General features: G+C 55.7%; 1 protein-coding gene across 1 annotated transcript; it reads right to left on the reverse strand.

The window, feature by feature from the left end:
* Positions 1–62: 62 nt before the first annotated feature.
* LOC108551998 (dendritic arbor reduction protein 1) lies at positions 63–24,137 on the reverse strand. The gene is made up of 3 exons (XM_017906365.1): positions 23,564–24,137; positions 5,015–5,701; positions 63–3,604 (listed from the first exon to the last, which is right to left on the reverse strand). The coding sequence occupies exons 1-3, from the start codon at positions 24,021–24,023 to the stop codon at positions 2,298–2,300; spliced, it is 2,454 nt and encodes an 817-aa protein (XP_017761854.1). The 5' UTR covers positions 24,024–24,137; the 3' UTR covers positions 63–2,297.
* Positions 24,138–25,699: the final 1,562 nt, after the last annotated feature.

The raw sequence follows: 25,699 nt of genomic DNA on the forward strand, positions 1-25,699 counted from the left end.
CACAGCGAGAGATCTGTTTTTGTTAATAAATAGAGCAACATATACATAATATTAATCGCCGCTAAACTCATATTTTATACACGTAAACGATCGCGATGGAGAGGGGGAGGTCGAGAGGAAAGGAGGGAAAGTAGGGCGGCAAGATTAAAAGGAGGAAAGTGAAAGATTTTACGGGTTCTCTTTCTCTCTTTCTCACTCTCCGTCTGTCTCGACACGATTCGATTAGACGTAACCTATGTGTACATATGTATAACACGTTATATACATATTTACAGAGGAAAACTCCCGTTTAACAACGATGATCGCGACTAATTACAGTTTACTCGTGGGGTTTGCTGGCGGTGGAGGAGGGTTAACACGACGGGGACGCGATAAGGTCGCGAGACTTTCGAGAAGCCGGGGGCACTCTACGGGGCGACGAGAAGAAGAAGACGAAGAAATAAGAAGAAGAAAAAGGAAGATAAGGAGAGAAAGAAGAGGTGGAGAGGGTTTTCTTAGGAGAGGGTGGCGAAGAAGAAGAAGAAGAAGAAGACGTGGCAAGAGGTTCGATAGGACACGCGGCAAGGGTCCGAGATTTAGCGTGTCCGGAGCACGAAAGGTGTCGTAGGAACGAGTGTGAACGAGTCTCAGAGGTAGAGGACGATAACGAGTAAGAAGCGATTATTATACGATCGTACGATTGAAAGACACGAGGTTCGAGGACGCAAAATGGCGCGTGTACGTATACCGATCGTCCGTCGGTGTCGATCGGATGGATCCTCGTATGGTGCTCTCTCATGGGATCGGGGCACCGATCGCGCGGGATATCGAACTATCTTTCTGCGCTTCGTCGAGCGGTGTGATTTATAAAAATACTTAGAAAATACTCGTCGACGTGTCTCGACGTTTCTGGAATAGGACGTGGGATCGGAATCGCGCGCGATTTTCGTCGATGCGAACGAACGCTCGGGATAAAACGATCGGGGAACATCGACCGGTTTCGATCATGAGAGAGCTGGAAAAGCTGATACGAGATCCCTCGACCGTTTCGAGAAGCGTGCTCGCGTATGGCACCTTTTTCACGCGCTCGTTTGCATGCGATCGAGAGTGCGCAGTTTCTTTCTCTCCCTCCTTCTTCTTCTTCGGCGAATTCCTCCCTGATTCCCGGAAGCTGCGGGCGGTATCGATTCTACGCGATTCGTTCGAGAAGCTGGTCGCAGTATATTTCGCGACATGGGAATATTTCGCGTGCGTATCTACTCGCGGTTAACGCCGATTTTCGCATCTGCATCCCGTTCCCGATCGCAAACAAGGGCATAAAACGCGACCGCCGTAAATAACGATCTCCAACGCGTCTCTCGCTTCGAATATCCTCCCTGACTTTCTTCCTCTTTCTCTCCCGTTCTCCCCGTTTACCGCTAAAAACACCGCACGCGCGCCTTCTTCGAGGACCGAGACCGGACTCGTCGCCGAGGAAACAAGCTAACAGAGTAGTACCTCGGCGAAGCTAGAATTTTCCCTCGTACTCATTCCTACGCGAGTTAAATGCAACTGTGGTCACTCTCTCTGTCTCAATCTCTCTCTCTCTCTCTCTCTCACTCTCTTTCTCTCTCGCACTCTCTCCGTCTATCTCTCTTGCTCGCGCAACGTTTCGCCGTAGGCCAAAGGGACGCGGGAGAAGGAGAAACGAACCGAAACGAGAGAAGGAAGGAAAAACGCGGGAGCACCGTGGATATTCGCGTATACACGCGAAGAAATCGGTACGGTACAACGGCGATTTCCGTGTTCCCTCGTCGATCGTCCCTTTTGGCGATCCAGTGTACTTACACACCTAGAGAGATCGGGGAGAAAGGATCGATCGGTATTCTACACGCGGCGAGAGCTCGTGGTCGTCGTCGGACCGACGACACCTGACACGGACATGGTATTTTACGTACCGTTGAAATTGTCCCGATTAAAAATTCTATTTACAAGGATTGCACGGAAAATCCTCCGCGATTAGTAATTCTTACGTACTACTGTCCGAGAAGCTCGGTATCACGCGTCGTTACATGCCGTCGAAAATGCCGTGGATTGGGTGGTGAGAGGCCTATGATCCTCGTCGAACCCCATTCGTGGATCGCTGGCGTGCCGACGACGATCGATGACGGATCAGTCGGTGACGGCAGTCCGTGAACGTGTTCCGCCTAAAGGTCTCCGTCGTTTCCTCGTCGCCCGGCATGGCGAGAAAGCTGCGTCGCGCGCGACTGTCATCGCGATCGGCTTGGATCGAGGGAAGGATCGAGGTCGATCGCGATGGAAATCGGCGAACGGCGTTTCTACTGGTTGCACGGCGGCGAAGCGTGGCTCTGAGGGTGATTTCTGGCCGAGGCGTGGGTCGCTTCTCGCTTCAGCCTCTGTTTCAGGTGAACCTTCGCGTGCCGTTTCTTCTCGTCGCTCCTCGCGAACTTTCGGCCGCATTGATCACAGCAGAACGGCTTCTCGCCGGTGTGCGTCCTCACGTGAGTGGTGAGATGATCGCTCCTGGAGAAGGAGCGCATGCAGATACGACACTGGAACGGTTTCTGGCCGGTGTGGATGCGAATGTGCCGGGTGAGCTCGTCGCTGCGGGAGAACCTGCGGTCGCAGCCGTCCACGGGGCAAGCGTACGGCCGTTCGTGCACCGGCGTTTTGCTCGGTCGATTCGGATACTTGCGCGGCTTCACCGGGACCAGCCTGAGCGGCAGAGCGCTCTGCTGGTAAACCTGCGAGAGAATCTCGTGTCCCTTGGACGTGCTGGGGTTGTATTCCGCCAGCTGCACGCCCGTTGTACCAGCCGACGGTGGCGGTTGTTGCTGTTGCTGTTGACTCGGTTGAGGTTGCTGCTGCGGCGGCTGCTGCTGCTGCTGCTGTTGCACGTTTGGCCCGTAGCCGGCGGATCCGGTCGGTTCCTGCTTCAACGTCGTCTCTTGATGATGATGATGGGAATGATGGTGGGACAGGAGATTCGGATCGTAGGCGTCCTCGTGCGTCGTCAGCCACGCCGTCGGGGTGGTGGTCGGCGTGTCATGGTAACCTGGTGGCGGGGGTGGCTTGGATTCGACCGGCAGAAGTTCGACGGTCTCGCCGCCGTACGGGGCCGAGTGAAGGTTGGGGTGGAGGAACGGCTGACCCGTCAAGGTCAATGTCGGGGAGGCTAACGGACCCCAGATCTCCTGACTGGCCGGTTGTTGTTGCTGCTGCTGCTGCTGCTGCTGGGGCGGTTGCTGTTGATTCTGCAGAGCGTTGAGCGGCGAGGATTGCGTACATGTGGTGGTGAAGACGCCGCGGTAGGTCAACCGTGGTAGATCAACGGCGGTAGGCACGTTGCAGATGTTCACGCTGGACGCGGGCGCCGAAGACACCGAGGACGTGGAATGAGGGGAAGAGTAGAGGATTACTCCGCCTTGCAGCACGTTGCAACGATCCGCGTCCTCTTGGGTCTGATGATGACGCGGTGGACTAGCGGATGGAGGAGCGCCAGGCGTGCCTTGGTCCTGAGACTCTTGGTGATGATGGTGTCGATGATCCCTGCCGGTCGAGGTAGCCGTTTCATCGTCCTCCGGTGTCGCCTCTTCCAGGGACAGGTCTTCGCCCGCCAGGCTGCCTACAAATCATCCATCAAGTTCTCGATCAGTCTCGAAATCCGACTCAGGGTGCAGGACGGAGGAGGTCGCGGATGCGCTCGTCCACACGCGCGCCCGAGGCTGAGAATCGGCGCGAGTGCACGCGTGCATCTCGCGACCCAAAGCGAATCGACAGGAAGGACCGCGCGATACGGGGATGACTTTATCTGCTAGGCGAGGGTACGCCGGCTGCCTCTATCTGTCGTCTGCATCCTGCCGTCTCGTTACTTCCTTCCTACGTATACACGCGATCGTTACTCCGTACCGAAAAACAAGTCGGCAGACTCCCAATAGTGAGAGAAACTCGCGGTCATTCGGTATTTCGCGAAGCGATTTTTCGCGTCTAACGTCGGATCGGGAAACGGCAACGGCGAATCGCGGCATACGCCGGGAAACCATCTGTTCCGTGCGTATCAACGGGCCTCCGGGAGCGTAACCGCGCGTGTGTTGCTCCTCTGGTTGGTATTATCGGTGCTCGCGAACGGAAGGAAACGGAGAAAAGAGAGGGGTGGTGGACGACAACGACAACAACGACCACGACCACGACCACGACCACGACGACGTAGGAACGATAAAGAGGAACGAACTAACCGGGTCGGTCGGTGGAGTCGGCGAGAAAGTCGCGGAAAAGACGACTACCGGCGTGACGGAGGGTGGTTGTATCGGTCCGGATGAACGAGGTGGGGGCTCTTGGAAGCATGAATGAACCGGCAAGGGGTGGTGGGAGGCAGAGGTGAAGGCGGAGGTGGAGGCGGCGGTGATGCAGGGACGGGCGGTGGAGGGTTTCTGAATGTCGGGGTCGCTGAGTATTGATCCGCGACAGGCGGGCAGGTTCGATATTAGCCGTTTTCGCGAGAGCCAACCGATATACGTCATACCGGCACATCATGCACTTGGCCGCGAAGACGGTGTTTGGCTCGTGATCGCTTTGGAAATATGGATGCAGGGAAGCCGGATTTTCGAAGGGGTGCTCGACGCAGCCACGAGGGTAGCAGCAGCAGCAGGAGTTGGCAGATATGCGGAAAGCGAAAGTTGGGACGTTCGTGAAACGCAGCAAGTGCAAGGCCGCTAGAGTTCGAATCACAGCCGATAGACATATACCGCGAGTACGGGTACCTTTGTACGCCGCGTACTCGAACGGCGTATATTTTTACGCGTCTCGCGTCGGACGACGACGAGTTCCGAGAATGCTATCCCGCGAATGCCATTATCGCGGGACGAGATACTTTTTCTCCATCGCGATTCTCTTTTTCGCGATACCAGACGCGATACCAGACGCGATACCAGACGCGATACCACGACACGCGACGAAGAAACGAAAGATCGAGAAGGACTCATCGTCGTCGCTTGATCGAAGAGCAATCGCTTAAAGGACTGTTGATTGTAGGTACCTGAAATAGGAGGTGGCTCGACGAGCGCGGAGGGGCCGAAGAAGGACGGTAAATCGCTGCTCGTGGTAACCGGCGTGTTTAGGTCACCTGGTTTATCCTTCTCGTTAGGCTCCTGGAGATCGTCTCTGGAGCAGTCCTTGTCCTCGTTGACGGACTGCAAACGCCTCTTGCCATCGGTGGAGTCGCTGGACGGCGAGGAGGCATCGACGTGCCGATGATGTTGATGGTCGTCCAGTCGTTGATGGTGATGGTGATGATGCGGTCGACCATGATGGTCCGAGGTATCGGTAGTGTTTTGATGCTGGGCTTGCAGGGGCGCGCAAGTGGCCAGCGACAGGGTCGGTATCGTTTTGTTGCAGCTCGTGGACGAGGTGCAAGTGGTAGCGGCCGGCGTTGACGTGCCGCCAACGCCGCAGACGATCGAATTGGAGGATGTCGCCGCGTTGTACGGTAGACACGCGTCGAAACTTAGCTGCACCGCCTGTAGATTGAAGGTGGCATGAGGATGATGATGATGATGATGGTGGTGATGCCCGAGGGGTGGCGGTGAGAGCAAAAACGGACTGGTGGCCGCGTGTGGTTGCGAGCCCACCACTTCCATGCCGTCCATCGTCATCCTCTGGAGTTGGTCGCCTGCTTGGCTGCTGGCGGTGGCAACCTCCTCGGTACCGCACTGCGTGTCCTCGCCTGCGGTTGTATCGTTCAACGCTATTATTATGGTTAAAATGTTGTCCTTCCTCGGTCGCCCCGACACAGTTAAGCCTCTTTCTCTCTCCCACCGGTGCGCGCGTAGGGTAAAATACAAGCTCTCTACGCGAGTTAGCCTTTATCCGTGCGTCTTTTCTCGGTCCTCGGTCTATGGACGCGTATACGGCCGGGTTCGTTCTCCGCGCTTCGTTCACCGCGCTTCCTTCACCGCGCTTCGTTCTCGCCGTGCAACGACGCAACACCACCCGACGGGGTCGCGTGGTTCACGCGCGCGGCTCACGCGCGGCCAAAGTTCGCGTTCGCACGCGAGAACGCGAGGATCGAAAGGAAGTCGAGTCCGTTCGGATCGGTCGTATCTGTCTCTCTTTTCCTCTTCCTTCGTATAGCTCGAGTCACTGGGTTAGTAGTCAAGCGGACGTAGCACGCGCTCCCCCTTTTTTATCCGTCGCGCGGCACGCGCCGAGTCTCTCTTTCTCAGCGAGGTATACAACACGCACACACACACACACGAGGGAGCGGACGCCGGGCGGCAAAAACCGTGTCTCGATCGCTCGCCTCTCTGTCCTTCCTTTTCTTTCCCTCTCTCTTCTCCCTTCGAGATCCCACTCTCTTTCGCGAGCGAGCGCGCGCGCCTGCGATCTGTCGCCGCGGCGGCTGGATATACACCACCGCCGCGCGCGCACAACCACCACCAACCACAAAGCACTACTACCACTGCTACCCAACAATCTCACCGGATCGCCGCCGATCCTCGTTGTCCCGATCCGGAACGAGAACGGCCGCCCGCCGCCGGCCGGTCTGACGACCACAGGGGACTGCCGGTTCGTTTCCCTCGAACGCGCGCCCGCGCGCCACGGACCAACGAGGACGCGCGCGACTATGCGGATCCTCGGCTCGAGCCGGTACGAGGGGATGAAAGATAGAGAGAGAGAGAGAGAGAGAGAGACGGTGTCACCGTCTTCCGTGCTTTTTCTAATCCCAGACGCGTTCGAATTTACGCGCGATGGTGTTTGGTTTACGACGTACGGTATAGGTATCGAGAGATATGTCGACTCGTTTCACTCGCGACGAATCCTGCGTGTACGCGACGACCACGACGACGACCACGACGATGATCTCGCGTGCTCGCGCGCGCGCGCGCGCGTGTCGCCGCGTAGGTGCAGGCGCGCAGTCGCGCGCCTATTTGTCGTTCCGTGTGTCCTCCGTCCCTTTCTTTCTTCGCCGCCGCCTCCTCTCTTTATTTTCCTCCCTCTCGCTCTTTTTCTCTCTCCGTTTCTCTTTCCGTCCGCCTCTCCCTCTTTCTCGCTCGCTCTCTCTCTCTCTCTCTCACTCCCTCTCTCTCTCTGTCTATCTCTTCCGTTGGGTTTATCGTGCGCCTCGGTAGATATGTACCTCTCCGTGGTTAGTGTGCGTGTCGGAGGCAGCAGATCGCGCGCTCGGATTGTCGGAGGACGCGCGATGCGTGGGGGTCGCGCACGAACTGAGCCGAGCGACGGCGCGCCCCGTAGTTTTATGAATGGACCGCGGAGACTGTCCCATATTTGGAAGCGGCGAGTCGACTGCCAGCCAATCCCCGCTCTGCGGTCCCCTATCAACGCGCGCCTGTGTACGTGACGCGTGTATAGCCAAGCGCGTGTGTGTATACGTACACACGCGCCGCTTCCCCCACCGCGCGGCTAGCACGTCGTCACTGCGAGCCACTGCTCGCAGGCATCTCTACCCCCACCGCGGCACCCTTCGCGCGCTCCTACCTTCCCCTCGCTCCCCGCCGCGGAACCCGCTCCCGTGTCTACCCCCTCTGTGCCGCCGCTCGGTTCTCCAGTGACGTAAACGGCGTGACGTAGAGGCGTCGCGCGCGCTCGTCTCCCTCGCGATCAAGAGCGTTCGAAAGCGCGTCCGAGGGTTTAAAAACGTACGAAATCACGTGGAAAGGTAGAAAAGGCGAAGCAAACTCGACGAATTTTTCCATCGACGTTGAAGAGATATATAGATCGATGAAACTTTTCATTTTTCCTCGATCCTTCGTCGAAACGTTCGAAGTGGAACGTTTTTCCTACAGGCGTCGCTGGTTCGTTAGTCCCGCGAAGCGTATCGTTTAGGTGAAGTTCCTCAGAGAAGGTAGACGCGGAAAAAAGCGTCGAGGGAGAAAAGTTCCTCGCGTCGACGTTTATCGTCGAGTATTCCGTGATCCGTAGTACATAATCCCGACGACGTCCGCCACCCCTCGTTCTTCCGCCTGCGTAAGCTCGTGCTGACGCGATCAGCGCCGGCGTACCGACGCCTCTCGCTTCGTGACAGACGTCGGTTTATCGTCGATTCGAGAGCTTGCGGCTACCATCGGTGTGTCCCTTTTCGCGAAACGTTTATCGATCGAAGCTCGTCGCGTAGAGATGAAGCTTCTCGTTACTTCCTCCCGACGATAATTCTCGAATACAACGGGTAGTACCCATTCCACTTTCGCTACTGACGATACGAGCGTGAACGTAGGTTAGGTTTCGAATGCCGAATTAATCGATCGGGAGGGCGGCCAGTCGCGTGGCCAACGTCTGACATATCGCTGGACGGGACTACTTATTTTTAATTCCACCGTGTTTATCGGACAATTCGGGCGACGGGTAGAGGGCGTTGGACTCGCGACGATCTCTCCGGGAGAGGTCTTTCCGGCACGCGATTCCGCGACGATCAGAATCGGAGGAGAGCGAAGGAAGCGGCTGGAAAACAGACGCGCAACAGGTGAGAGAGAGAGAGAGAGAGAGAAAGAGAGAGAGAGAGAGAGAGAGAGAGATTATTCTCGATGCAGTGGCGCGCACGTGTCGAATCTGTTGGAAAGCGGTGTTCGATCGCTGCGGCAAATAATCCGGGTGAACGGCGGCCCGCAAAGTTCCGGACTGGGTTTGCCACGGCGAAGGAGCAATTTCCTGTGCGCCGGTTGCCACCACCTGTAAGAGCGCGCGCGTGCCGTTCGGCCATACGCGCGTACATGCGTGCGTGTGCCCGGTTACGAGAGGCACACGCGCGTCTGCGCACGCGCAAACGATCTTTTTCTCGCGGGCGTCGTGCAACCACCTGATGCCCTATTTGGGGCCACGCACAGCCACGCGACCATTCTCCGTCTCTTTTTCTTTTCCACTTGCCCGCCTCCGTTTCTCCCTCTCTCCTCACCTCCCTCCTCGCTGCCACGCTACCTATCCTTCTCGCTCTTTCTTTTCTCGAATTCGAGCTATTTCTCGTCTAAGAAACCCCCTCGATTTGTCACCAGGTTGATTTTCCCGCGACGTTTCGCCGATCCGAGGATAAATCGAGCGGTGGAGAAATGGCGCGTCGCGGTGGAAAGATCGGTGGCTAAAAAAGGCCGTCGCATTTACCATTGTCGATCTCGCCGGGTACTAAAAGACACGCGCGGTAGGAGGCAGGAGATCGGTGTAAAACGAGCGTGTCCGTGTTTCTCGATTTGGCTATCACTCCGGTGTTCCAACTTCATTCCTCTTTAGGTGTATTCTCTAACGTTTTCTCTCTTCCATTCCGCCTCGTTCGTTTTGCTCCGCTTTAATCCGTGGCGAGCTTGACGAGCGAGGCTCGCAGCTCCTGGAAACCGTGACGCGTAAACGGAAGCGATTTGATACGACGAAAGAGCGTTTATCGGGCAACGCACGCGTTCGCTCGCGTCCGTCGCGAGTGGATCTGTCGCCGGCATGCGAGAGATAAAATCGGCTCGGTTCGGTAAACTCGGCGTAAATGGGTCGGCCCGACCCGTCCCGAGAATTCGCGAACGCGTTCAAATTTACCCCGATCGAGAAACCGCTCGGTCGCGCCACTTTTCCTCGCAACTCGCCTTCTAAATCGATGGCCGAACAGCCGCGGAGACAGGTTGCGCGATATTATAATGAGTCAGTGCCATATATAACTTTATCAAAAGCCGCTCGCGCGACGCGAGCGCGTTTAGCTGTTACGTTGGCGGTACGCGGCCGATTCGCGAGATTTCCCTCTGAATTTTCGACCGAGCCGAAAGCCAAGTCGCTTATCTAACTCGAGGGAAACTCGAGCCAAGAGAACCGTCTCGTTCTACGCAGCGCGACGTTGATCGTTGGCCGCTGGCAGCGATCTCGAGCAGCGGAAGACGAATCGTCGAATTTTTCCACGCACTTTTCACGCGCTCGTACGTCGACCGCGACACTCCGTGCATAGTCGCGAGCTTCCGGTTTCATCGACGAAACGAACGCAGCCGCGCGATCCGCGTGGGAGTGGCGCGTGCATCGATCTCGGCGCTTCGCGACTAGCGCGAGGCCAGAGCGGACGCGCGGAACGTAATCGCGACGCGATCGGCTCCGAAGCGGACGAGCGGGAGAGAAGAGGAAGAGGCGGCCGCAGCGCGCGGTCGCGTGTGCGTGCAGCGTGCCGGCCGCCACGGCATTCTGGCACGAAAACAAAACGTTCTAAAATTACCGACGGCTCTCGGGAAGGCGGTGGGCGCGCACTATTCGCGGCGCGACTCGACGCGATTTTGCGCGGGCGACCGCCTCTATTTCGGGCCGCCACGCAACCACCTGAGCCACCCAGCATCCCCAAATACCCGGGATGACTAGCACGGCGCGCTTCGAACACTCGTACACGGCCACGATGAGTCAGTCAACCGATGTAGTCAATTTTTGGCATCCCTCTCGATCCGGTAGATCGTCGCGCGGGCCGATCGTCGTTGCGATTCGACCGGTAGCAGCGCGCGTCTTCGCCTCCGACGCGGGATCGACACTTGTTGATGACGACGCGAGCGTCGTCCACGGGGTCCTGTCGGACAGGCGTTTAAGGGGAACTCGCGAAATCTTTCCGCGTTTTCGCCGGTAACGTTTGGAGGGGCGGAAGAGAACGCGAGCGATTTCGAGCGGTCTCGAGACAATGGCGCGGAGAAGGAAGATCATTGACGACTGGTTAGAAGTTACGAGAGTGCGTGGCAAGTTATTTCGAGGAAGGAATAAACGACGGTTTCGTAACGACCGGCACACGTACTCGCGACTCGGCTCTGCGCGTGAATCAACGTGGTCCGCGTTTTTGGCAGGGGTTGGCACAAATTCCACCACCGAAAACAGAGAGAAAAGGGAGGAGGAGGGGGGGGGGGCACGGGGGATATTTCATCGGGACCAGATGGCCTGGATCGCAATTAACTCGCCGTTTAAAATAATTCCTCGGAAACGATAACGCGAGCCAGCGATCGAACCGATTCCCCTGGCAGTGGAGGCTCGTTAACGCGGGACGTAACTCTCGTGCGATCGTCGTGGAAAAATCGCGTCGCGTCAAGGGCAACGCCTCGAGAAAATCGATTATCCCCGATCGCGGTCGATCCCTATTTAGAACGATCCCGGGTCACGACCGTTCCACGAAGGATCTTCGCTGAATTAGACAGAGAGGGAGGGAACGAGAGAGAGAGGGAGAGAGAGGTTTAATCCCGGCATTAACGAGGCCTCGAAGAACTTTTCCTCTCGCGGCTGATTCGAAACGCTCGTATTGATTACTCAATGCTCGTCCAACGGGAGTAATCGCCGGGACGGAGAACAAGAAGTCGCAGCGCGTGTCTGTAACCCACATCCGAACGCAATTAGGGACGAGCGTGTTTTCGTTTGTAGCCCATCCTGCGCGATGCACGTACGCGATACGCAATGCCAGCACGCGTGTACGTGTACGAGCGTTCGCGGTTTCAGGGGCGCATTAATCGCGATCCGAACGAAACGATCGCTCGCCGAGCGCTCCGCTGACGCGGCTTCGAGATCCGCGTGGATCGTTACGCGTCCAATCGATTTTTCGCCGTGAAGGCTTCGTTAGGAATTATTTCCCTGTGCTTTTTTAACCGTTGCGCAACGAGGTCGCGCGAGAGATCGGCGAGAATCGCGATATCGGCGCGTAACTTTTCGACGCTTTTTCGGTCGTCTCGCGTGTCATCGAGAGAAACGCTCTCTCGTGGAGTGATCGATAGCGGCGCTAATGGCCACGGCGTGGAACGTCCTTTTAAGTCCGCTTCTGCAGCGAGTTGTCGGCGTTGCTCGAGTCTCGAGGTGACTCACGGCGAGTCGCGCGAGTCTTTCGCACGTTTTTGCGCGTCGCGGTGCCGCGGTGATCGTCGATTAACGATCGTTTCCGGCCGAGCCGAGCCGAGCCGAGCCGCGCGCTCGCTCAGGATTCCGCGTTCGCTTCCGGAACATTGCGCACTCGCGTCCTTACTGCCACGTTACAGCATCGATCGTTTCGATTGTACTTTTCCTTCGTCCATTTTTCCGTTCCTATTATTTATAACCTACGACCGGTCTAGTCGAGCGCGTGCATTCCTTCTTTTTCCACCGACGCGTTCGATCGATCCAGCGTCGGGATGCTCGAAACTCCGTTGCACTCCGGTGCTAACGATAACGATGACTTCATGCTCCGCGACACGGATGAGCTAATCCTCCTCCCTTCCCCACGCCCCCCGCGACTGCGAAATCTCGATCGATTTTCCAAAATTTCCCACCGAGTCACCGTTTTTCTCCCTCGCGTTCACGTAACACCGGTTGCAAGGTCGCGATTCGGGAGAAAGAAGTAACGGAGGACAAAGAAAAGGAAGAAGAGGAGGAGGAGGAGGAGGAGGAAGAAGAAAAAGAAGGAAAAAAGAAAAGACGAAGGAGGAGGAGGAACGAAGTACTTTAGACGATCAAACAAAACGCAGGCGATTCAAGGGCCCTCGTAAAATCGTTGCCCGCGGCCGGTTGCCTCCGTTATCCATCAGCGTCGCTTCGCGGTCGCTTCGGCGAGGATCAAGATTTTCGTCTTAATCGTCGGCCCATTAAGGAAATTACGTGGGCTGCACGCGACCGGTACCAGAGGTGTAAAGAGAGAGACAGAGGGAGAGAGCGACGAGGAGAGAAGCACCTGGACACGTCAACGTCGTGGAGGAATCGACAGGCTTTTTTTCCGGCACCGACTCGGGAGAACACGCGAGGAAGCGCGTTCGGTTCGCGGCCGCGTCTATTTACAGGAAATAGGTCAACGCCGTTCGCGAGAGGAGAAGAGAGGAGAGGAGAGGAGAAGAGAAGCGACGAGAAGAGGAGCGGAGAGGAGAGATTTCCGCGGTGGAAAATCAGCTCGCAGCTCGCTCGCGGACGCGAGGCGCGGCCTGTCGTCCGCGCTCGGGCAGAAACAACGAGAAAATCTGTGCAATTAACATAATTGTCCAATAGGGAAGGATCGTTAATAACAGCGGAGACTTCAACGGATACGTTTAATATGTATTTACGGGCGATATTAGCGTTACGGGCACGGATACGGGGCGCGTTCTTAAAACGGTGACAGTTGATGTTTCCAAGGAGCCTGTAAATTTACTGTCGCGGAGGCGTATAGGTGAATTTACTATCGAGCGGAGAACCGTGCGTTTCCAGAGCCGTAATTTACATCATACTTCCTCGTTTCTCGACCTTTTAATGCGTAATCTCGTTACAATGAGCCGGCCGAGAACGAGAGGGACACGCGGCTCGAACAACCACCACGGTGAATCGACGCGCTCGTTATCGCGTTCTCTTCGTTTTTACGCTTTTCGACGGCACGGCCCACCGCCAACAACCCAGCCGCTTCACCACCCCCTTCCCGTATAACCGCCTTACGATCCGCCCCCCCAATCTCTCCTTTCCGTGCTAATTGTTTTCCCCCGTTTCGCTTAAAAATCCCCCGTTTCACCGATCCACCGACGTTCGCGGCGTCGCGACGCCGATACCGCGTGCCTTCAACGACCCGTCGCTCGGATCGATGGTGCACGCGTGTGTACAACGGGGGTACGTAGAACCGCGCGACCGATCGCTATTTTTCCCGCATTTTTCGTCCTTTTTTCCATTCGTCTCCGGTATTAATAAAACGATAGCGACAAAGCGACGAGCGTCGCGGAATGGCGCGCGAAACGGCAGCAAAGCAGCAAAGAGCGATCGCCGTATTAATAAACCCGTGATAACGTCAACGTCGGGTTAAAAAAAAAGGGGGAGAAGACTGGACTCGCTAAAAATACGATCGCTCTAGGATACGCTGGATAAAAATACTTTATGTAAAATACGGGTTAAAAATAAAGCCGTTTAAAATAGTGGAGTTGCGTGGAACGCGAGCCGGAGGGAGGATAGGGCTGACCGCGACGCCAGCCCGCCGAGACAAAAGGGTGCAACGCGAAATGCGAGCGCCTCCAGGTTTTTCGACATCCACCGACGTCGGTGTCCCGAGAAAAGGGAAAAGACCCTACGCGTTTACTCCTATCCCCGTCATCGAGCCTTCCGTTGTTTACCCCCCTGATCGCTGTCAACCCTCTCCGACGGTCGGCCTAATTACGAGTGTCGCGTGATCGTAACGACAGATGTAACGGTAAAGATCGCGATAACGATTGTCACCGGTAATCGTCGCCATGGACGACGCGAAATCGTCGCGATAGTCGAACTCGTTACCTGAGAATCAATCGCGTGGAGTCGAGGACGGTAGAGTTGATGGAGGCTCGCGGCACAGGTTCCAACGATTCACCCCATTTGTCCGATCGTGGAGGACTTGCACGGAGACTATCGGAGGCACGGGTTCACGGAGAAACGGGAATCGTCGGATCCGCGTTTAAATAGCCGCCTGGGCTGGCGTTTTCGAAGACACAGCATCAATCGACGAGGCACGTACCGTCGTCGGTGGAATTCGACTGAGGATCCAACGGCACACACAATCGTCCCGAGACTATTTCTGAACCGTGTCCTATCGACCTCTCGCTCGCTCCCAGCGCGCTGCCTGTTTCCCTCGCGGCTCCACGCTCGCGCCTTCGACTCTGCCTAACGAAACGGCAATGAAATAAAACAGGAAAACGCGTCGTTTACCTCGACATTGCGGCCTCTTTTCGCCACGAATAGATCCGCGGTGGAAAATCCGACGCTCGGTCTCGCGGACGCGGCCGGTAACGAGAGATCGCCGAGCTTCGCGGAAGCTCGGTGGAAAAGGTGTCGAGGAGCTGAAAACCACCGTCGCGTTCGACTAACGATCCGCACCGGCACGTGGCTCACTTCGGATTATTTCTGATCCCTGACCTAACGAGTTCCTTTGTCCTTTTTCCACCCAATCCGCCGGCCAAACGAGCCAACGAGACACGCCGGCCGTACATGGCTTTCGAAAGCGCTAATAAAATCCAGCTTTACGTCACAACGAGTGCCGGGTACGTACACCGGCGTCCACGTATCTTGGAAGGCTCGTTGTTTCGAGCCAGGCTCGTCGCTACGGCCTGACATTCAACCGTGGACGTCAATCACGCGACTATTTTCGACCGATTCGCACGCGAACCAGTTACGCGCCTCGACCATCCATACTTCTCGCGCCCTGATCTCGGTATACTCGCGAGCCAGCGCACCTCTAACGCGAGGTCTCTTTCCAACTCGTACGCGTGTGCCCGATTCGACGTAAATGCTTTCGCGATTTTCCGGTAAAAGAAAGACGGAGAGACTCGCGAGTGTTTACTCTCGGCGAACAGAGTCCATCTCCCTTACGTCCGCAGAATACAGAATAGAACCGCGATACGGATAAAGGGAAGCTACGCGATCGATATTGCACAGGGACGAGGTTGGTTCGTATCACGGAATGGGACTGTAACGAGGGATATGCACGGTCTGCTGGGACGGCGTGGCGGAAAATACGCGAGCTGGCGCGAAACTGCGCGAGGAAAATCGATTTCGTAGAATCCGGTAGGTCGGTGCGCAGCGATCGGGATCGATGGGGTGTATCCGGACACCGTGGCGGAACGGGGTATCTATTTCTGTCCCGCTATCGATTCATCCCTTTCTCCCTTTTCCCCGGCGTGGCCACGTCTCGCCCGTGGACTTGGACGTCAACGACGATGTGTGTAACGCGTTGCTCCGTTATCGGTCGATGCTGACGTAGAACCAGCTCGCGCCTCTATAAACCATTCATAGACGATAACGTCGGACTTACATTGTGCCGGCTTATTTTTGCTCTTTGCGTTACGCGCCCCGTTGCACTCCGCGCCACCCCTAGCGTGTCCGCGATACAACGCTCCGCTCCGTATCTCCGGGGATATCCTGTCGAGGGAAAGCGTTGCAACAAGGTACCGTCTATCTTCTCGGCCAAAATTTTACGACCGCGAATAAACGCGTGTATTCTTTCGCCGTGCGAATTTTCCGACAGACCTCGACCACGGTGAACGCCGGGTCTCGATCGAAGCCGGCGAGGGACCGATTCGAGGAGGGATCAGGACGAGAAGGCGTGGAGAGATGGGAATTATTCGTTTGCCTATCGAGGAACGGCGTTTTCGCGAGGGATCGGGGCCGACGATCGTCCTCCGCTTTGCATAACAATGCGTTTCGCATAAAATCACAGCGGTGTCCGCGATCGATCCCGCGAGCATCGATCTTCGCCGCGGCGCGACCGAGCTGTTGCCGATCCACCGTTCCCATCGATCCTTTTTATCCCGCGAAATGTTTTCGCGGATTCGCGAACGTGGATACGCCGTCGCCGAGCAACTCGACCGTGTCATTGACCGACGACAAACCGGTGAACGAGCGAAGATTTTCGCGTGGCGAGCGAAGAAATATGCACGAGCAACGCGATGAAGTAAGCGCAAACACGCGGCTCGCGCAGTGTACACAGGCTGATTTATGTAATCCAACGGCTCCCTGTCGATCATTCAGTCTCACTACCGTTATTATCGAAAGTCGAGTACGCGTAACGGGGACAGAGGAGGCCCGGAGAAAGATGGCGGGATGGGAAAAGGGATATTGTCCCGTGATGCTTTTACCTGTTTTCGGCGCGATTCCATTAATTTCCCCGCGTCGTACGCGATCGGCCTGTCGATAACGATTCCGTTCGTCACCCGTCACCCGTCGAAGAAAGAATCGCGGAGCGAACGCGCGTATTCTAATTAATTCCTCGCCTGTTGCTCGTCCGGCGAGCTTTCGTGCGACGCGCTCGTGAAAAAGCTCGCGGGTAAAAGCGACTAACGCCTGTCGGGAGCGGAGGTTCGTGGAAATTGGTTTGCCCGCGATGGAACCGGGAATAACGCGACCCCGCGCGAATACCCACGGGTCATTAGGTTGCACGCGCAACCGGCTCGACTTTCGCGGTTCGTCGTGGAAACGACGCGCGTCGCGACGCTAGACACTCGACCACGATGTACCATCGATTTCGTCGTTTATTCGAGCTGATATCGCGTCGATATCTAGCCGATATCGTGGCGATAAGTCTCGAGCGGGACGTGCGCGGCATTTGCGCGGGAAAATTCAAAATTCCTCGCGTTAAATTGGCGCAAATTCTCGCGGCGTTCGCGAGCGACGGGCCACGGCGTGTAATCCAGCGGGAAATCGTTAGCATTGTTTATTAAGACATCCGGTAACGAGCGACCAGCGACGACTTCGACGGCAGACGAGAGTGACGAATCGCGTTTGCCAGCGGCCAAGCTTCTCCCGGAGTTTATGCGCGGAGAATCGTGTTTCGTCCTTCCAATTGAGATTATTAACGCTGCTTCTTTCTATTCGTATTCCCCGTACCGGCGAGATTCAATCGTCGTTATTACCGTTTTAAAGTGTCACCGAGATGAAGCTTGGCCGAGGGTTGCCGCAACGGTAGTCCGTTCTTCACGGTGCCCGTTGCTTTAGGGGATGACGAATCGCGTTTACGATCTCGGACACCTTCCACGGGCTTTATTACCCTCGCAGCCTATCCGTGCTGGAACAGACCTCGCGAGTACCGTTCCCATAATCGACACGCTTTTTCCTACCGTTCCTCGTCGACCCGACGACGCGCTACCGTTTCGCGAACGCTCCAACGGGCTGAATCCGCGTGAAACAGGCGCTCCCGACCGCGCGGAATTTGCATCTTCGCCGAATATGCCGTAATATCGTGAGTCTGAAATATCACGGGTCAAATTTTCCAGATTCTCCGGAAGACCGCAGTCTCACGCGAATGGCATCCGATACTAATGGCCGGAGTGCGGGCTAGGAATTAACGAATCGCGAAAACGGACCCGAGCGAGGAATGGACCCGGTTATTTCGATTCAATGATTCAGGTTGCTCGATGACGCGACAGTCGTGACACGCGCGTCATCGATGACGACCGGCATGATCTTTGGCAGCGGTCGACCGACTGGCTCGTCGTCTTTGGGTAACGGGCCAAGCATGACGAACGGCTGCCTATACGCGCGAATCGCGTCCCGATCAATTCGTTCACCAAAATCGTGCATGTTTCGAATTACGCTATCGCGAATCATCGCTGACTTTGGCACGTTCGGAATACTAAAAACAAAATTATGCGACATCGGGTAAAGAGGAAGGAAAACTATTTCCAAGTCGAACATCGAATTTAAAGGCTCTTGGCTTCGAGCCTCGTACGATGACTCAGTTCGGTAAATATAATTACACGTTCGAGATAAATCGAATAACTCTGTTACGCGGTGAAAAATGTGCGGCAGCACCACGCATGCGCGTATTTAGCATCGGCCACGATTTTTTAATCGCGATTCCAACGCCGATTCCGAAAAGTCGTCTCGGTTAACGCGTTGCGTATGGCTGACGAGATATCTCGTCCGTAGCGAGCCGAACGTTGTGGCCGGACGACGAGATATCTCGTTTTAAGGAATTAAAAACAGATTCTCTAGTTACGTTATCAGGGTAACAAAGTCTCGCGTATTCTCCTAACAAATGATTAACGAAAAATATACCAAATGCGAATCAAGAAAGTGCATATATGCATCGTATAAAGCGTTTCTGGATCATCCAAAGACTACGGGTCCTGGAAGGGCGTTGAGCGAGCAGAGTGCCGTACGCGATGCGTTAAAATGTTCCATAGCTGCTACCTATTACATTTTCAATTTTCCCTAGTTTCGTGCTTTCGTTGAACGAAAAGGACCGGAAAGAAGTGGAATTTCAGTGGAGCACCGAGCGAATCTAAAGGTCTGTTCGCCGACGTGTGTAGATTCGATACCAGACCCAATCCCGCGATACGGTTCCGCGTTTAATCACTATCGTCATCGATGACGTGGATTCCCTCGTCGAATTAATCTCTCCGGTCGTCGTGGCTAGCGTTAAATGCCGCCCTAATCAAAGAATCGACGTCACCGACGCTCTAATCTCCGAATCACCGTCATCGTCGCGCCCCATACTTCGAGATTTCAGCCACGTTTACACACGCGCGATTCTCCTCGATCGCGCGATCACCCCGACTATTTGGAATTTCGCGAGATCGTCGATTCTGCCTCGCGAATCGAGGATCGCCGAAGCTTCTGGAAGCGAATCAACGTCTAATCTCGAGGCGTGTATTTCTGACGAGTCGCGCGCTCTATCGCGGGCACGTGGGTGGCGTGCATGGAAATCGCGAAGAGTTACGCAAAAGCCGTGCCAGGGAGAACCAGGTTCCCGGGAAATTTGGCAAACGCGACCAGCGGCTGGCCAAGATCGACGAACTTACTCGAACGCGTTAACGCCATCCGTTTGAACGAAAACGAGTGGACAGGTTCGGCCATTAAGCGATCCGTTGCCACACGACGGAGGGAGGATCTAGATTCTGTTCCTCGAGAGTTCATTGTCGTCCGCGGATATGGGTCACAGGCTGAAAGTGGAATGCAGCTTGACAGACGGTTAGCGATTTCGCGTACACCGACCACTCTGATGAGGGAAATGGGCTGTGGGAGGCGAGATGCTCGACGTTTCGAGGGACTAGGCACGATCGTTGCGATCGATTAACGTGCCACAGAGCGTAGAAGCAGGAAGACGAGGAACGCTGGGGAACGTGGAGATGGAAGGGGTACCGAGGGGCACCGAGGGGTACCGTGATCGGTTCGGCGAATTTGATTTTTCCCGGTGAAAACGGGACGCTTTTCGGCCGGCGGGGATAACGCGAGGCGGGTAAAAATTCCGGCTCGCGGAGGATTTACAGTTTCGAGAGGATGGAAAGAGCCGAAGAGGGAAAGACGGAGGGCGTATAAACACTTAACATCGCGCGGAACGCCAATGAGCCGAACGCCCGAGAGAAGAAGGTGACTCGTTCCCTTTTACCCGCCCACCGTAGGTTCGTGCATGATGTACGATTTCCTGTCTTACGGGTCGTACAATAATAACGAAATGTCAGGAGTGTACGTACGATTTACTCCGCGTTACCATACAAAGCCACGACACTTTAAACAATGATCTATGAAAGCTGCTGCCCGCTCGTCTCTCCCCGCCTGGCCGATGCAAAAAATCTCCTATCCCATTGGCTACCTGCGAACTCCCTGGGAAATCGCGAATGGAATCGCGAGCCGACCGTTCGAAAACTCGCGGAATTTATTCCGGGAACGAACAACGAGAATGCTATGACTCGCCCGCGGAGACCTCCTCGCGATTTCTCATTTACTCGTCCGCGTAGCATGAATGGTAAAAGTTGAATGAAATCGATGGTGTAACGACGCTGGTAAGCGGTTCGTACCGCGTGGGCAGATTCCATGGCGAAAATTCTAGAACTCCGAGAAGACTGTACAGAAACGATTCGATCGATCCACGGCCACCTCTGTTACCCCCCTCGCGATCGTGTGATTAAGGGATCGCGAGCAGGGTGGGATCCGGGGAAGAGAGAAACGCGAAACTCGAACGAACCACCTGTTAACATCTCCGAGAGTTTCCAGTCTGGCTCTCGCGAAACTCTAAAATGGGTAGGCAAACGACCAAGCACCGAAAATGTTTCGAGGGTAGATGACAAAGGTTTGTGGTAGAATTTGAGGGACACTCGACCAGTTTAAAAGGATTCTCGTGTGTGTTACACCGAAAGCTCCATGTAGGGACGAATAATTCCATTTATGTACGAGGGAAAGGTTAGGCGTGGTCCGACAACAACAGTCCACCGTTCCTCTAATCGTTTCCTCTCGGAGGGGGATCGTTCGGGCTTCTAATCTTTCTTTTCGTACGAATTCAGGCCAGCGGCGTCGACCCTCGGGTTTACCAGAGTCACGAGGCGTAAACTATGCTCGAGTGTCCCGAATTGCCCCTAAAACGCGTCATTGGACACCTATTTGTTACCTATCTCCCGAGTCTTTCCCGTTTCACTCAAAGTCGACGATTTGAAAAGAAAATGGCGAAGGACTGTAGTCGATCGGAGGAAGTTTCGAAAGCGGAATAGGAAGAGAGCTCGAGAAATGCCGCAACGGGGATTTATTTTCGCTTTTAAATTGAAAGGCAAATCACGATTTGCAGCCCCTTTTTCCCTCTACCGCCTAGTCAGTCGCTCGCCATTGTCTTTCAGCCGCTGCTGCGCTCACGCCCGAGCTCGTTTCGCTGGCTTTTTACGCCACTGACGATCGAGCCTCTTTCATTAATCGTCACGGTCGGGATCCTTAATGACATTACGGCGCGTCGGAAGATCGAAGACCGCGTTGCCTGACCTCTTTTCTCCTATCTCTCGCATCAACCCCTAATGCGTGCACGCGTATGTCGGTCACTCCACCTAAAAGTCCTCCGCGTTCTCGAATTTCTCACACACGTGTTTTCCTAGCTTTCAGAATCCTAGGAATTTTGCTATTTTCGCGTGCCCCCTTTTCCATCGCTGAATTTTTTTATTATTCCATTTTCGCGGCCTCGTTGCGTTGGTTTTCGGGGTTAGGTTTATAATGGTCCGCGTAATAATTTGGTGGTAGAAGTGTCCATTAATTTTATAAGGTGGATCCTGGCCACGGCAGAGATATCACACACAGCAGGCCCAGAAATTGCGTGGACTCTGGACAGCAAGGGTAACACCAAAGGTCCGAAGAAAAAGCTCCAGGCGCGAAACTGGGATTAGTGTCCCGGAAAAATTGTTTGTCACCCATCTTCCCGCGGATCCCGACGAGGGGTATTTAACTTGGAATAACATCAGGTTTTTGGCAAACGCCGCACGGTCGATTCCAAAGCGAGGTTGATTTTCTTCAACGACGCATGTAAAGGTGATCGCCTGTATCATTCTTACGGACTTTTTATCCTTCCATTCATGCGTGACACGTAGCGAGCGCTACATATGTCGCGTGACCCGATTTCCCTAATATCGACGCGATAATTGATAAATCGACGAGAAACGATCAATCAGTCGTCGTCGAGGATATTTTATTTCGAGCAAACACCGCAATTTCGTGCTCGAATTCGAGGACTCGGTTAGGTATTATACCCAACGCGAGTGCTTATAAATGAAAATACTCCATCTGGTCGTCGTGCACAGAGGTTGGAGTATCGATAGGTTTCTTTCAGAGCAACAGTTCTCTATTCGACCAAGCATCTCGAGCACTGTCGTATTTATCCGCTGTCCTTTTCAGAGCCACGATCTATACGCGTTGAACGGTGAAAAAGATATAACGAAGAACATTCAACCCGCGCTTATTCGTTACGGCACACGGTGCAGACGTCGACGTTTGCAAAATTGGAACACGTATATTCACACTTTGCAAACAATAGAGAGCTACGGCTGAAGGGTTAATCGCGTAATTAATCACCGGTCAACGCTATCGTTAATGTTATCTCTGGCAGTTGGCTGTTCACCCGGCAACAATCTTAATAATATCCTGGCGCGGTTCGAGTTGGCGCGATAAAATACCGAGCAATCGGCACGTCGATTATCTCGTGGAGGATCCACGATCTGGAGGATGGAGGATTCAGGCGATCCAGCGAGAGCTTCCTCGAAGTTAGCCGGGAAGAGAGACGAGCGACGAATTTCAGGCGATCCAGCGAGAGCTTCCTCGAAGTTAGCCGGGATCTACGAGCAGCTGCGCGGCAGCACACGATCTGGAGGATGGAGGATTCAGGCGATCCAGCGAGAGCTTCCTCGAAGTTAGCCGGGATCTACGAGCAGCTGCGCGGCAGCGATCTACGCGATCCGACGGCAAGATCGCGCGATCTCTCGTCTTCTCGTTCGCGCCTTCTCGTTACTCGTGACCGCCACTTGCTTTCTTTCCTTCCCCGTGGACGATTGTGGTCCATCGAATCGGAGGCACACCGGTCACCAGCCGGGATCGCGAGAAGCGGAAGGTTTAGCGCGGATAAGCGAAGCGAAACGACATGCAAACAGAGTCAAGGGAAAAGTAGCGGAAAGCCGTTGTTGGTACGTGCTAGGACGACGAACGCGTATCGTGGCGGTTGGCAGACGGGTTAATCGCGTAGACGATTCGTCGAGGGTGTCATAGTGGAGCACGGGGAGAAAAGGCTGCGTAGGTATGATCCGTAGACGTAGACCGGTTGGCTAGGAGTCTCGGTCGCGAGATTTCTCGCGTTTAAATCGGCAAAGGGGAAAGAAAGGCGCGCGCGCACGATGGACGCGAAGGGGAATTGGGAATTTATCTCGGAACAGAGGAAAAGTTAATCGCGACAGGATCTCGAGCGGGCCCGGGGTTCGACGTTTCGCGGCCAACACCGTCGACGTTGGCTCCGGCGCGATATACCCGGAGGCCACTCGAGCCACATTCGAGTGGTGACAAGAAACTTAATAGCCGGTCTTGAAATACAGGTTTCGACGTGTCGCTCGTAAAGATCGATTATCACCGAGTGTTTAGATCGGCGCCAATACCGGTAGCCGCGCGCTGCCGTGCACCGAGAGGCGGTTAACCGATCCGAACCGAGGAAAAAAGTCTCTTCGCGCGTAGCTATGCACGCGCGTAGGTATACATCCTCGCGTCGCGTTCGGTCCATAAAGAAATTCCGTGGAGAACCGATAAGAGGAGCGGAGTGGTATCGCGGGACCAGGCTGGGTAGTCGGCGACGACAAATCACCGGGGATCTGGTCCCGGCCGTATCGACGAGGAGAGACACCTCCGGGAACCGTCTACGCGAGGCCAGCAACGTCGAGGAAAGCGACGACGCGCAGAGGCGTCGAGGCGATAACGTTACCTGACGGTGGTGGCGGTGGATGATGGTGATGGTGATGGTGGTGATGATGGTATCCGAGCGTATGCGATGGCGGTGGATAAACCGTTCCCCAGATGCAGGGCGCAGCCGCAGCGGCCGCCACCTGTTGCTGATGATGGTGGTGGTGATGTTGCTGCTGCTGTTGTTGTTGCTGCTGCTGCTGTTGTTGCTGGTGCTGTTGCTGTTGCTGCTGCTGCTGTTGTTGCTGCTGCTGCTGCTGCTGCTGCAGGAGCTGTTGTACCTGAGCGATGTCTACGAATTCCTGTAACTCGCCGTCGGGCTCCGGGCCGGTTTCGCGGAGCCGGCCCTCCGACGACGAGGGCACCACCGCGAACGGGTTGCCGCTGTTGTGCTGCAAGTGGTCGAAACCCGCGAGCGGATTCGCGGGCTCGTAATTGCTGCGCCCGGTCGTGTGTTCGCGGCGCATCGCCAGTGCCAGCATCTTTTCAACCTGTCGCGCCGCCGGCCCTCGTCGCGGTGCCAGTCGTCCACGTGCTCTTGCTCCTCTTGCCTTCTTTCCAACGCTCGCCAACCACCGACGGCACACGATACTCCTTTTCTCTCCTCGACGACCACCACCACGGCGACGACCACGACGACGACCACGACGACGACCACGACGACGACCACGACGAGAAGGATGAGGACGAGGACGAGGACGATAGCAACGACAAAGAGCGCGATAACGAAGAGGAGGCCAGACTATCGCACATGTCACGCGACGTCACCGACGACGCGAGCGTCACCGTCGCGTCCGGCTGGTCTCTCTCTCTCTCTCTCTCTCTAAGTATCTCTGTGTGCCTTTGTGTGTGCGTATCGATGCTTGCGACGGGCGATGCTAACGTAGAGGACAGAAAGGACCGACGACGACGACGGCGACGGCGACGGCGACGGCGACGATGACGACGATGACCAGTAGCAGGAAATAGATGGTTGAACGTGGTCGAATCACTGTCGCGATCGATCGATTATTCGCGAATACGAGACACTCGCGGAAGCGTTGGACAGGCCTTGAGCCACGGACAGCACCCGTTCGGGATTTGTTCGGCGTTTCCACTCGCGGAGACGAGCGATAAGAGGAGGATTTTCACGGGCGTTCGGTGTCGGAACGAAATCGTCCGGTCCGTCGAAATATACTCTTTTTCTCTGGTTTGCTTTGGCCACTCGGACGACAGGTAGAAAGCGCGGCACTACCGGTGGATCAAATTTCTCTCGGAGAAGCCGACCAGGAGGAGAAGAAGAAAGTGTCGGAGAAATCTTTGCGCGACACGGCGTGGTCTTCCGAAAACTCGATGCAACTTTTTCCACGCGTGCAACTTTTCCGAGCGTCCGACAGGTTGAAAGCGTTGGATGTCCTCCGTTGGCGATCCGATGGTAACGACTATCCTCCCCATAGACGGTGCGCGCAAAGGTGGCGACTCGGTCACTGGTCGGTGATTTCGAAATCGCGCGCTACGGTCGGAAGTCGAACAGTTGGCTCGTAGTTCGCGCCCGATAAACCGACGTACCGGCGCGCGTGCTGCCCGGTATCGTATCACTGGAGGATCCTGCTCTTTCTCGCTCTGTTCGTCCTCTTCTCCTCCTCCTCTTCTTCTTCCACACCGACTCGGTTCTCCCTTCCTCTCGTACGACCGGCCTGCCGCCGCACGCCGGCGTCTCTGTCGCGCTCGCCGAGCGTTTTCCGGTCTGGATCACCACGGCAGACTCCCCCCGTGGTTCGCTGCTCTCCTCTTTTCCCGCGTGCAACGCGGATCCCACCACCCGTTCTCTCCGTGCTCCGGCAGACGTTCGCGCTCGAGGAGAAACGACGTCGGGAAGACGACGTTCGTCGTGTGGACGGTCTGGAGCCGGCGAGGCAGCCAAAGGGGTTCGCGATGGTCCGCGGTAGACTAATAAAGAGCGGCTCGCGCGGGAAGTGGTCGGTCGCCTCGAGAGAGCGCTCGCGCGCGCGGAGAGAGCGCGCGAGGAGGCTGCTGCCGCGGCTGCTGCTGGTGCTCCTGGTGGTGTTGCTGCGGGTGGCGGTGACGGTGGCGGTGGCGGTGACGGCGGCGGCGATCCTCGCGACCGGCGAGACGAGATTCGCTGGCGTCACGTGTCGTCGACATCACCCCGTGCATA

Source organism: Eufriesea mexicana, unplaced genomic scaffold (assembly GCF_001483705.2).
Source record: "Eufriesea mexicana isolate 0111107269 unplaced genomic scaffold, ASM148370v2 scaffold5385, whole genome shotgun sequence".
NCBI classification, from domain to species: Eukaryota; Metazoa; Arthropoda; class Insecta; order Hymenoptera; family Apidae; genus Eufriesea; species Eufriesea mexicana.